This window comes from Corvus kubaryi, unplaced genomic scaffold (assembly GCF_017639235.1).
Source record: "Corvus kubaryi isolate FWS band 111438036 unplaced genomic scaffold, C.kubaryi_AGA036_p1.0 37382, whole genome shotgun sequence".
Classification (NCBI taxonomy): domain Eukaryota; kingdom Metazoa; phylum Chordata; class Aves; order Passeriformes; family Corvidae; genus Corvus; species Corvus kubaryi.
Genome location: NW_024581124.1, coordinates 4,426,331 through 4,438,387, shown reverse-complemented (window position 1 = coordinate 4,438,387; position 12,057 = coordinate 4,426,331). Strand labels below are relative to the sequence as shown.

At 57.5% G+C, this 12,057-nt stretch overlaps 1 protein-coding gene across 1 annotated transcript in view; it reads left to right on the top strand.

Annotated features, from left to right (window-relative positions):
* The window catches only part of ACACB (acetyl-CoA carboxylase beta), a 21,670-nt gene extending 9,638 nt beyond the window's left edge, over positions 1 to 12,032 (top strand). The window contains exons 24-52 of the mRNA XM_042034708.1: positions 130 to 243; positions 326 to 439; positions 783 to 872; positions 966 to 1,084; positions 1,300 to 1,437; positions 1,853 to 1,952; positions 2,044 to 2,151; positions 2,331 to 2,387; positions 2,929 to 2,970; positions 3,048 to 3,263; positions 3,347 to 3,502; positions 3,801 to 4,004; positions 4,529 to 4,684; positions 4,947 to 5,069; positions 5,375 to 5,644; positions 5,962 to 6,059; positions 6,204 to 6,324; positions 6,506 to 6,616; positions 7,118 to 7,261; positions 7,342 to 7,462; positions 7,608 to 7,704; positions 7,870 to 7,966; positions 8,170 to 8,305; positions 8,585 to 8,762; positions 8,882 to 8,994; positions 9,508 to 9,662; positions 9,826 to 9,996; positions 10,554 to 10,690; positions 10,813 to 12,032. Coding sequence (XP_041890642.1) covers positions 130 to 243; positions 326 to 439; positions 783 to 872; positions 966 to 1,084; positions 1,300 to 1,437; positions 1,853 to 1,952; positions 2,044 to 2,151; positions 2,331 to 2,387; positions 2,929 to 2,970; positions 3,048 to 3,263; positions 3,347 to 3,502; positions 3,801 to 4,004; positions 4,529 to 4,684; positions 4,947 to 5,069; positions 5,375 to 5,644; positions 5,962 to 6,059; positions 6,204 to 6,324; positions 6,506 to 6,616; positions 7,118 to 7,261; positions 7,342 to 7,462; positions 7,608 to 7,704; positions 7,870 to 7,966; positions 8,170 to 8,305; positions 8,585 to 8,762; positions 8,882 to 8,994; positions 9,508 to 9,662; positions 9,826 to 9,996; positions 10,554 to 10,690; positions 10,813 to 10,939 — 3,813 coding nt within the window. The 3' untranslated portion in view covers positions 10,940 to 12,032. The remainder of the gene's footprint in view (positions 1 to 129; positions 244 to 325; positions 440 to 782; positions 873 to 965; positions 1,085 to 1,299; positions 1,438 to 1,852; positions 1,953 to 2,043; positions 2,152 to 2,330; positions 2,388 to 2,928; positions 2,971 to 3,047; positions 3,264 to 3,346; positions 3,503 to 3,800; positions 4,005 to 4,528; positions 4,685 to 4,946; positions 5,070 to 5,374; positions 5,645 to 5,961; positions 6,060 to 6,203; positions 6,325 to 6,505; positions 6,617 to 7,117; positions 7,262 to 7,341; positions 7,463 to 7,607; positions 7,705 to 7,869; positions 7,967 to 8,169; positions 8,306 to 8,584; positions 8,763 to 8,881; positions 8,995 to 9,507; positions 9,663 to 9,825; positions 9,997 to 10,553; positions 10,691 to 10,812) is intronic.
* Positions 12,033 to 12,057: the final 25 nt, after the last annotated feature.

Genomic DNA, 12,057 nt, shown 5'->3' with positions numbered 1-12,057 from the left:
CAGGATGAAGCCATCCCATGTGGGACTGGGATGCAGGATGAAGCCATTCCATGTGGAGCTGGGGTTTGGGATGAAGCCATCCTGCACAGCGAGGAGCCTGAGCTGAGCCATGGTGTTATGACATTGCAGGACCAGCTGTGTGGCCGTGACCCCACGTTGACAGATGAGCTGACGACCATCCTCCACGAACTGACACAACTCAGCAAGACTGAGCACTCCAAAGTGGCGCTGAGAGCCCGGCAGGTCAGCCAGCATGATGTGGTGCCATCCCATTCCTGTCCCCATCCCTGTCCCCCATGCTCCCAGCTGCTCTCTGCCCTGGCAGGTGCTCATTGCCTCTCACATGCCCTCCTACGAGCTGCGGCACAACCAGGTTGAGTCCATCTTCATCTCCGCTATCGACATGTATGGACACGAGTACTGCCCTGAGAACCTGAAGGTTGGGAATTGCTTGTTTTTCCAGAGGGAGTTTGGGTGGCTTCGGGGAGGGATTCTGGCTGCAAGTGGTTTAGTCTTAAAAATAGCTAAAAAGCACTCAAAGCCTTGCTGCAGTGGCTGTGTGGAGCAGAGGAGGGGTTGCACCCCAGTGCTGCCAGTCCCCATCCGTTGCTCCACACTCTGGCAGGGAACAGACATGTGGATTCATGTCTGGCTCTAGTGGTGTCCCCATGGTGGGCTGGGTGTTCCAGGGCACCCTACTGAGTTCCACATTGAGGGACCCCCTCAATAGGGCAGGGAGGTCTCACTTCATCCTTGCCCTAAATTTTGCTTTCTTCCCGCAGAAACTGATCCTGTCAGAAACCTCCATTTTTGATGTACTTCCTGTGTTCTTCTACCACACCAACGAGGTGGTGCGCATGGCAGCGCTGGAGGTGAGGGCTGGGGGGCACAGAGGGGGCCTGAGGGTGGCATGGGGGGCCCAGGGGTGGCAGGGCCACGGCGGTACCTCCTGTGTCCCCTCACAGGTGTACGTGCGGCGGGGGTACATCGCCTACGAGCTGAACAGCCTGCAGCACCAGCAGCTCTCTGATGGCACCTGCCTCGTGGAGTTCGAGTTCATGCTGCCCTCCTCCCACCCCAACAGGTACAGGGGTCCCTCCCACACACCTGTCCTGCTCCCCTGGACTTTCCACAAAGCTGGCGAGTTTGTATCATCCCTTCCATGCAAAGCAGGAGCTGCCACTGCGCTGTCCCGTTGGCAGTGGAGCAGGATGAGCCCTCTCCGGGTCAGGGTCCCCTGTGGGAGATGTGGTCCCACACGGTGCCTCCCCCACAGCTGACACTTGCTTCCCATGGCAGGATGTCAGTCCCTATCAGCATCTCCAACCCTGACCTGGCCCGGCACAGCACTGAGCTCTTCATGGACAGTGGCTTTTCCCCCACAAGCCAGCGGATGGGAGTCATGGTGGCCTTCCGCAGATTTGAGGACTTCACAAGGTGGGGGTGCAGGGACATGCCTGGCCAGTGTTTGTGTATTTTGGTTGCCACTGCAGTTGTTGGAGAGCAAAATGGGGTGGAAGAGTCACAGTTGGGGGCAGCTGGGCGGTGCTGGAGGCAGCTCCAGTTCCCACCACAGCTGCAGACTGGGTATTCTCAGTACAACACTTACCTCGTGGGGGCACCAGGTGGCTTTTGGGGACATGTAGAACCTGGGGCACAGGTTAAACCCCTCTGCCCATGAACACAGCAGGGCTCAGAGCTGCCTTTCATGAGCTGTGGGTTTGCCGTGGGGCTGTTGTGCTGGTACCTGTGTCCCTGTCACACTGTCACAGCGGGTCCCTGGCACTGTCCCTTCAGGCAGGGGGTGGGCACAATGTGCTGGCCTGTGACCCCATCCCTGCTGTTTGGGCAGGAACTTCGATGAAGTGATCTCATGCTTCGCCAACTCTCCGTCAGACAGCAGGCTCCTCAGTGAGGCACAGGCCACCACCTACGATGAGGAGGATGCCAAGGTGGGCATGAAGTTGCTGCTGATACCCCCAGGTGGTGCTGGGACAGCAGTGATGCTGCTGGCCAGGGTTGACTGTAGGGTTTTGTTGCCAGAACATCCGTGAGGAGCCAATCCACATCCTCAACATCGCGCTCTGCTCAGCTGACCACGTGGAAGACGAGAAGCTGGTGCCCATCTTCAGAGCCTTTGCCCAGTCCAAGGTCTGTCACTGGGGCTGGACCCTCTTTTTGTAAACCTTGCAAGCCAGAACACTGTACCCCAAGGCACTGCCTCCTCTCCATGCCGTGTACCCCAAATTGCTGCAGCTTGGGTTGTGTTTGCTGCCTTGGTGGAGATGTTTAAGCTCTCATGACTGGTGGCATCTTCTGTTTCCATGTAGAAAAATATCCTTGTTGAGTATGGTCTCCGGAGAATCACGTTCCTCATTGCCCAGCAGGTGAGTGCAACAGCCTCTGACATCTATAAACACCATCACCTGAGTGATGGATGGACCCACTGTGCTTCAGGAGCTGGGAATTAATTAATGAGCCATTCAATGAGTGATTCATCTCCTGTATCATCCTTTATCCTGCTCATGTTTCCAGTAACATGGCTCCTGCAGAGCCACAGAAGCCATCACAGAGTAGAAGCCCAGAGTGGTTTGGGTGGGAAGGGACCTTAAAGTTCATCCCATTCCACTCCCTGCCATTGGGTGGAACTCTCCACTATCCCAGGTTGCTCCAAGCGCCATTCAGCCTGGCCTTGGACACTTCCAGGGATGGGGCAGCCACAGCTTCTCTGGGCAGCCTGTGCCAGGGCCTCCCCACCCTCACAGGGAGGAATTTCCTCCTAAAATCCAACCTAATCAATCCCTCCCAGCCCTTTTCCCTTTGCAGGAGAGCAAAGCCTGCCAGGTTTTTTCTTTTTAATGGAGAATCAGAACAATCCTCCGCAGGCCAGGACTATTCATGTTGCCTTCTCTCTCCCTTTTGCCGCAGAGAGAATTCCCGAAGCTTTTCACGTTCAGAGCCAGGGACGAGGTAAGATCCTGTGGGAGCAGTGGGAACGGTGCTGGCGTGGCACCGGCCTGGCCCTGGCTCACGGCTGTGCCTGGCAGTTCGCAGAGGATCGGATCTACCGGCACCTGGAGCCGGCGCTCGCCTTCCAGCTGGAGCTGAGCCGCATGCGCAACTTCGACCTGACGGCCATCCCCTGTGCCAACCACAAGATGCACCTGTACCTGGGGGCTGCCAGGGTGCAGGCGGGCGCCGAGACCACCGACTACCGCTTCTTCATCCGCGCCATCGTGCGCCACTCCGACCTCATCACCAAGGCAGGGTGGCACAGGGGCCCGCGGGGGCACAGTGAGGGTGCAGGGGTGGCCTGGCCCCTGCTGAGCCACCTGCTCCATCACAGGAGGCCTCCTTCGAGTACCTGCAGAACGAGGGCGAGCGGCTGCTCCTGGAGGCCATGGATGAGCTGGAGGTGGCCTTCAACAACACCATTGTGCGCACTGACTGCAACCACATCTTCCTCAACTTCGTGCCCACCGTCATCATGGACCCCTCCAAGGTGTGTTTCTTGGGGTCCTGCTTCCTCTGTCCTGGAAAGGTTCCCCTGATGTGGAGATGGAGGTTTTGTCATCCCCTGTGCTCAGGACCACCCGCCACCATCTCTCCCTGTCCCCTGTGGAGAGGGTGGATATCAGCACCGGGCCCAACCAGGAGGCATGGAGAGAGAGAAGGATCTCACCCAAATCTGAAATGGCTCTTTGGGGTGGAGATGCAACAGGGCTGCTCCAGCCTTGGCATGGTGTGCTCAGTGTTGTCCCTGGGGCCACCGACCCAGCCGTGTGCCATCCCGTGCGCAGATCGAGGAGTCGGTGCGCTCCATGGTGATGCGCTACGGCAGCCGCCTCTGGAAGCTGCGGGTGCTGCAGGCCGAGGTGAAGATCAACATCCGCCTGACGCCCACTGCCACCGCCATCCCCATCCGCCTCTTCCTCACCAATGAGTCTGGATATTACCTGGACATCAGCCTCTACAAGGAAGTGAGGGACCCCGGCACTGGCAGCGTGAGTAACCCCAGTGGTGACTCCAGGAACCCAACGGTGGCTGCCTGGGTGATGCTGGGCTCCATCAGAGCTCTGGGGCGGCTTCTGCAAAACTCCTTGTGGACCTGAAGTGCTGGTCTGCCCAGAGCCCCCAGACTTCCAACAGCATTCCCACAGCTGGATTGGTTTCATTCCTATCTGTCTGCATCCAGCTGGATTCCTTGGGGTGGTGCTTTGTTCAAAGTGTGCTGAGCTCCATCCAGTTGGATTCCTCAGTGTGATACTTTGCTCCAAAATGCATTGAGCTTTATCCAGCTGGGTTCCTTGGGGTGATGCTGGTGTGGAGCTGGGCAGTTTTGAGTGCTGAAGGTCAAGGTCAGTGTTAGGGTGTCACTGGTACTGGCAGCACAGTAGTGTGACAGTCCCCTCAATAGCAAAACAATGGGTGGAAAATCACCTTGGCCAAGCAAGGGTCAGCAGTGCTCCAGCAGAAGAGTCACCATGACATCCAGGGAAGGCAGCCAACGCTCTGCTCTCCTCTCCAGATCATGTTCCAGTCGTATGGGGACAAGCAGGGGCCGCAGCATGGGATGCTCATCAACACCCCCTACGTCACCAAGGACCTGCTTCAGGCCAAGCGGTTCCAGGCGCAGTCCTTGGGCACCACCTACGTGTACGACTTCCCGGAGATGATCAGGCAGGTGAGTCTGGCTGAGCAAAAAGAAGCTCCAAATTACTGTGTTTGCTCTTCATCCCCACCCTCCCCAAAAATTCCCACCTGATGAAAAGGTCCCTCTCCTTGAGCTGTCAAATGAGAAAACAAAAAGAGCCCAAGCCCCAACACTTTTGGTTATGTGAAACATTTCTACACCAATTCCTAGCTCTTGAAATTCCTGAAACTAGATGGTCTTTAAGGTCTCTTCCAAGCCAAACCATACCAAGCCATGTGCTGTGTCTCCACAGGCTCTCTTCAAGCTGTGGGGCTCCTCGGACCTGTACCCCAAAGACATCCTGACCTACACTGAGCTAGTCCTGGACTCGCAGGGGCACCTTGTGCAGATGAACAGGGTCCCTGGAGGGAACGAGGTAGCAGGGAGTGATTTGGGAATTGGGCAGGGGAAGCAGGTGGGAATGGCTGGTGGCTCCATCTGGCTGTGTTTAAAGCTTGGGAGATGCTCCTCAACCATTTTGTCTGTTGGTTAATGCCACCTGCAGTTCAGCCCTTGTGTCTCTTGGCCATGGCACTCAGTGCTCTGGTCTAGCTGACAAGGTGGTGATTGGTCAAGAGTTAGACTCAATGATCTTGGAGGTCTTTTCCAACCTGGTGAATTCCATGCTTCTGGGATTCTTGGGAGGATTCTGCCCTGTAATCTTGTGCTGTTTCGAGCCAGGCGGGGATGGTTGCTTTTAAAATGAAGCTGAAGACCCCCGAGTACCCCAAAGGCCGGGATATTGTGCTCATTTGCAATGACATCACGCACAAGATCGGCTCCTTTGGGCCTGAGGAGGACCTGGTGTTCCTGAGGGCCTCGGAGCTGGCGCGGGCCGAGGGCATCCCCCGCATCTACATCGCTGCCAACAGCGGCGCCCGCATCGGCTTCGCCGACGAGATCAAGCACATGTTCCAGGTGGCCTGGGTGGACCCAGCTGAGCCCTACAAGGTGTGTGGGCACCTCCCCTCCTTCAGCACAGGGAACAACAGAGGGTTTACCTGGGGAAGGAATGACCAGAGCTAGACCGGGATGTCAAATTGTGGGTTTGGAGCAGGCGGTGAGGCCACACCTGCACCCAGCACCGTGGGGATGGTTCCTTTGGCTTCTCCCAGGTGGTGGAGGTGGAGGTGCCAGTGCTGGCATGGCTGCTCTGTCCAGCTCTGGTCCCTGAGCTGCTGCACAGCATGGTTTGGGAAAAGGCCATGTCCCACATGAGTATGTGTATGTGGGGCTCCACAACTCATCCTCCTCCTTTTTCTTGGCAGGGCTTCAGGTACCTGTACCTGACTCCCCAGGACTACACAAGGATCAGCACCATGAACTCGGTGCGCTGTGAGCACGTGGAGGAAGGCGGCGAGTCCAGGTGAGTCCCATATCCCATGAGACACACGGAGATATCCCAAGCTCTGCCCTACACCCCACCAGGATGCAGCTCCCACCTCAGCATCCTGCCAGGCACATCATGCAGGTGAGTGCTTCCCACACCACGGCTCCACTTTCCCCACAGGTATGTCCTCCTGGACATCATTGGGAAGGACAATGGATTTGGGGTGGAAAACCTGAGAGCTGCTGGTACCATTGCTGGGGAATCCTCCCGTGCCTATGATGAAATAGTGACCATCAGCATGGTACAGCTGCTCCCCTTCCCCTCTCTGCTGCTCCCCTCTCTCCTGCTGGCTCTTAACGTCACCCTAGGAGGGATAATGGGCTGCAACAAGGAGGCTGAGCCCATCAGAGCAGCCTTCTCCAGGTGCTCATGGTCTGTGCTGCAGCCCCAGTGACCCCACGTGTCTGTGTGTGTGTGCCCAGGTGACCTGTCGTGCCATCGGGATCGGTGCCTACCTGGTGAGGCTGGGCCAGCGTGTCATCCAGGTGGAGAATTCCCACATCATCCTCACGGGTGTCACGGCTCTCAACAAGGTACCAAGCTCTGGCTGCATGTCCTCCATGGCACTGTCCTTCCCACCACTACCTGTGTGGGCTCCTTCCCTGCCCCTTAGGAAGAGGTGGCAGCTCGCTGTGTATCATCTCATGGGACCTCTCTGGGGGAGCTGCAGCTGTGCTGGTCTCACTGAGCAGGGAGAGAATGACCCCCCACAGCTTTTTGGTGTTGCTTTGGGGGCCAGGGAATTGCTCCTGGGGTAGGGTGGGATGGCAGAGGTGCCTTGGGACCCCTCCCCAGGGACAGGACCCATCTCTGGGTAGAATCCCATTGGTTTGAGCTGAATTGAAACTGGGTTCACTAAACCTGTGCAGTAAAGCAGGATCCTTTCACTTTAACATCAGCCTGGACAGAGGTGGAAATTCAGCCTCAGCCCAGAGGGAATGTGCCTGTGCAGAGGTTTGGGCTGACAAACAGAGCAAGGGAGCAGCTCCTGTGTCAGCAGAGCCCCATGCATTTCCCTTGGGAACTCTGTCTAGGTGCTGGGACGGGAGGTTTACACATCCAACAACCAGCTGGGAGGAGTGCAGATCATGCACAACAATGGCGTTTCCCATGTCACCGTCCCAGATGACTTCGAGGGGGTCTACACCATCCTGCAGTGGCTCTCGTACATACCCAAGGTAGGAGGGTGCTGCAGGGTGGAGGTGGGGGGTGTCACCCATACCTGGCTGGTGACCTGCCCTCGGGGTCTCTCCTGCAGGATAACCAGAGCCCAGTGCCTGTCACTGCCATAAGTGACCCTGTTGAAAGAGAAATTGATTTTGTCCCTTCCAAAGTCCCCTATGACCCCAGGTGGATGCTGGCAGGGAGACCCCATCCAAGTAAGTGAGAACAACCCAAGGCCTCTGCAGCACTGCTCCCAAATGCATCTTGTAGGTGCAGAAGGTGCTCTTGGCTGTGGGTTGGTGCTCAGGAGCCCTTCAGTGCTCACCCTTGCACCATTCCATGTTCTCCTGTGCTCCACAGCTCTCAAGGAGACCTGGCAGAGTGGCTTCTTTGACCAGGGCAGCTTCATGGAGATCATGAAGCCGTGGGCTCAGACCGTTGTGGTTGGCAGAGCGAGGTACTGCTGGGAGCAGGGATGGAGCTGGGATCCTGCATGTGTGCCCACTCACCTTCGAGCCCTGGCTGTGGCACTGCTTTTGGGATGGTGGAAGGGGAGCAGCTCTCTAGTGGGGCTGGGGTGGGAGGGAGCTGGCCTTGCTGAGCCCACCCTGCCCTGCTGCAGGCTGGGAGGTCTCCCCGTGGGCGTCATCGCTGTTGAGACCCGCACCGTGGAGGTGATGATACCCGCCGACCCCGCCAACCTGGACTCGGAGGCAAAGGTGAGTAGGGTACAGCTGAGGCCAGGTGGCATCTGAGAGGAGGCTGGAGGGGAGGGAAGGGAGCAGTGATCCTTGGGCATGTCTTGATTTTCCTTAATTCAGGTGAAATCAAGGATGCTGGGGTATTTTGTTTTCTTCCAGCTGTTTCATGCAGCATTCCAGGAAGAACTGGCACAGTCTCAGCTGCTCACTGTCTTTTCCAGATAATCCAGCAGGCTGGGCAGGTGTGGTTCCCAGACTCTGCTTTTAAAACAGCCCAGGCCATTCGGGATTTCAACCGGGAGCACCTCCCACTGATGATCTTTGCCAACTGGAGAGGCTTCTCCAGCGGCATGAAAGGTACCCGTGCTTGATTCCCATGGTGTGACAAACCTCTGCCACCCCACGGGGTCGTGGGACGGCCCAGCCTACCAGGGTCTGCACCACTCTGGGATGTGGGGTTGGGCTGGGGAGGTCATGGGGCATGGCAGTGCACAGGTCCCATGGGTTGGTGGCTTCCCGCTGGTTGATTTTGGGGTGCTTTGTGTCTCCAGTGGAGAAGGTGGCTTTGGGCAGCTGGGAGGAGGCTGGGGCAGTGGCAGTTGGGACACCCAGCCCCTGAGTCCCTTTGGCTTTCAGACATGTACGACCAGATGCTGAAGTTCGGCGCCTTCATCGTGGACAGCCTGCGGGACTTCAAGCAGCCTGTCCTGGTGTACATCCCTCCCCACGCGGAGCTGCGCGGCGGCTCCTGGGTGGTCATCGACTCCACCATCAACCCCCTGCACGTGGAGCTCTACGCCGACAAGGAGAGCAGGTCAGCATCCAGAACACCTGTGGGTCATCCAGAACACCTCTGTGTGTCAGCTGCCTGGACATCTTGCCCTAGAATTTATTCTCCCATGCAGACCTTGCTTTACCAAATGTCCCTTCCAGGGGAGGCATTTTGGAGCCTGGAGGAACAGTGGAGATCAAGTTCAGAAAGAAGGATTTGGTGAAGACCATGAGAAGGATCGATACAGTCTATGCCAAGCTGGTGGAGCAGTTGGGTAAGGGAAGGAAGGGAGTTTAGGGTTGTGGACATGGGTAGTGTAAGTTAAACATGAGGCTCAAGCACTTCAGTGGCAACCACCAGGAGTCCTTTGGTGTCCCTCTGGAAAAATTCTTTGTGTCTTTTCTGTTGGTGGAGCTGGGAGGATGTGGTGGTGCTTTAGAGCACCTGTATCTCCTGGGGGCTCTGTCAATGGGTTAAATGGGGCTGGGGTCTTCTCCCGTGCTTTGAGATGAAGGATGGCCGGGTTGAATCGGTTCCTGATGCACTGGGAGCTCCTTGCCCCTGTGTTACAGCACAGTCCCACAAAGTCCTTGCAAATGCCGCCTCCCCTCTCCCGTGGCAGGCGCTGAGCGCGGTGCGACCTCTTGGTGGCCGTGGCCTCTGTGGCTGTGGTGTCAGTGCGCCAAGGAAAGAGCCGTGGCTCTGGGCGTGGTGGCTGATGTGGGAGCACAGAGGGGACCCCGTGGTGGCATCACCAGGGGGCTGCTCAGCCCGCTGTGTCCCACAGGGACCCCCGAGCTGTCGGAGGGGGAGCGCAGGGAGCTGGAGAAGCAGCTGAAGGCGCGGGAGGAGCTGCTGCTGCCCGTGTACCACCAGGTGGCCGTGCGCTTCGCTGACCTGCACGACACCCCGGGCCGCATGCAGGAGAAAGGGGTCATCACGGTGAGCCGGCAACAGGGGAGGGCTCTGAGGTGACAGACAAAGGCGGGGAGAAAATCCCCTTCCTGTGACATCCCTGCCCCGGGGCTGCTCTCTGCCCTCCATCCCGCCGGAGCTGGGAGCGAGCAGCCGCCGGCAAACCCGGGCTGTGCTCCGGTTTCCGCAGGACATCCTGGAGTGGAAGAGCGCCCGTTCCTTCCTCTACTGGCGGCTGCGGCGGCTGCTGCTGGAGGAGATGGTGAAGGGGGAGGTGCTGAAGGCCAACAGCGAGCTCAGCCACATCCACATCCAGTCCATGCTGCGGCGCTGGTTCATGGAGACGGAAGGAGCTGAAAAGGTACCTCCAGCCCCCGCTTCCTGAGGCACCTCCACAGCCAGGGCATCCCGAGGGATCTCACCTCGTTCTCCCATCATTCAGAGGTTTCAGTGGTGCCTCAGTGTGTTGTGGGAATGTGTGAGGATGGGCGGTGAAGCGGCCCTGAGCGAGGGCTGGCTCTTCAAATCAGGTGACCCCAGTTGGGTGCTGGTGCTCAGCGGTGGCAAAGTGGTCCCCAGATAATTATTTTCTGCCATGACAGGGCTTCCCAGGGCAAAACTGGGGTCTTTAGCATTTGAGCTGCTCTCAAATGACACGCACATTGCTGTGACTGCCTCAGGAAGTAGGACCTGCAAGAGAACCTTTTTGCATTTTAAATGGTTTGCAAATGTTTCCTGAATTTCAGCTTGCAGATTGAACTTTTTACCCCGTGGCTGCAACATGGGGGAGTGTGCCGTGCCATAGGTGCAGGACTGGGAAGAAAAATCCCAATGCCTGCATTTGAGGCTCCAGGAGGAAGGGGGAGTTTGGGCTGTGCAGGCAGCAGGATCCCCTGCCCACGGTGCTGCTTTCCCCAGGGCTACCTCTGGGACAACAACCAGGTGGTGGTGGAGTGGCTGGAGAAGCACATGCAGCAGCAGGACGGCACCCAGTCGGCCATCAGGGAGAACATCAAGTACCTGAAGCGGGACTACATCCTCAAGCACATCCGGAGGTGAGTACCTGTGGGAGCTGGGATGAGAAGTGGCATGCTGATCCCTGGCGTGGGAACAGCAGGGGATGAACACCAGGCAGTTCTCACTTGGGCCTCTCAGGAAATTGCCCTGTGCCTTGCAGCTTGCTCCAGGCCAACCCCGAGCTGACCATGGACTGCATCGTGCAGATGGCTCAGCACATCACCGGGCCACAGAAAGCCCAGGTCGCCCATCTCCTGTCCAGGGTGGACACTGATGATCCCTCCTGAGCTGGGCAATTGCCATGGGGTAGGAGAAGCACCAGGACATGACCAGACCTCACCTGCCCACCTGGTTCCTCAGCCCTTGAACTGAAGCCTTGGACTCTTGCTCATGTGCCTAAATAAAGGACGCCAGTGCTTGTATTTTAAGCCATGGAGATGGTCTTGCCATCCATACAGAATCCCCTCTGGCACTGGGGGTGATGCCCAGAAGATGAACTTGTCCCGAGCCAAGCCTGGAATCTGGACCTGGTGCAGAACTTGGTTTTAAAAAGAATCTAAAATATTTTCCAGTTTTAGTTGCCAGCCCTGGCCTTGGTCTTTCAAACAAGCACCAGGTCAGACACGTCTCACCAGACTGGACAGAGCTGGAGGCACAGACCCCTGGCCAGGGCTGGTGTCCGGCTGGCTGGGCTCAAGCTGACCAGGCACCAAGACCAGGAAATGAGAAGCAGCCTCCAAGTGATGCTTTATAAACTGCAAGGAGCAATTTTTGTCATCCTTTCCCTTGCTGGGGGGCAAAGAGTAGATGTGACCACGAGCAGCTGACGACCCAGGAAAGACCTAAGTGAGCTGATCTGGGAGCTGCTCCTGTGGGAATGTCCAAGGATCCATCAGAGTTTGACTGACCTGACTGTTCCTCTCGTCCATCTCATGTCCTTTCTGGCTCCTGCAGAGCATGGAGTGGAAGGAGGATGGCTCCAGGTGCTCCTGCCCCAGTGACCTGGCTCCTCCTTGGAAGCAGCGGAGCCAGGGGGAGCTGTCACCTGCTGGGACCTGTACCCTGCTGCTCAGGTAGCCTTTAACCATCTTGGTCATGGAAGGGAAATTTGAAGTTTTCCAGTGCCTCTGGCTGTGTCATTTCCCCAGCACAGATTTACCCTGGGCTCAAAAGGAGGAGGTGGGATGGCCACGGAAGATGGGAGACCTGGCTCGAGAGAGAAGGTGTTGGACACCTCCTGGGACTGAGCTGGAGGGTCCCACAGGGCCTGTGGGAGGTCTCCCTGTCCTGGGGTGGGGATGGGAAGGGTCTTGGGAGTCGCTTCCTGGCTGGAAGGTGTCACTGCTGACAGGCAATAAAGTGAGCTCAGCTCCCAGGGAATTCCCTGACCTCTGTGTCTTCTGTC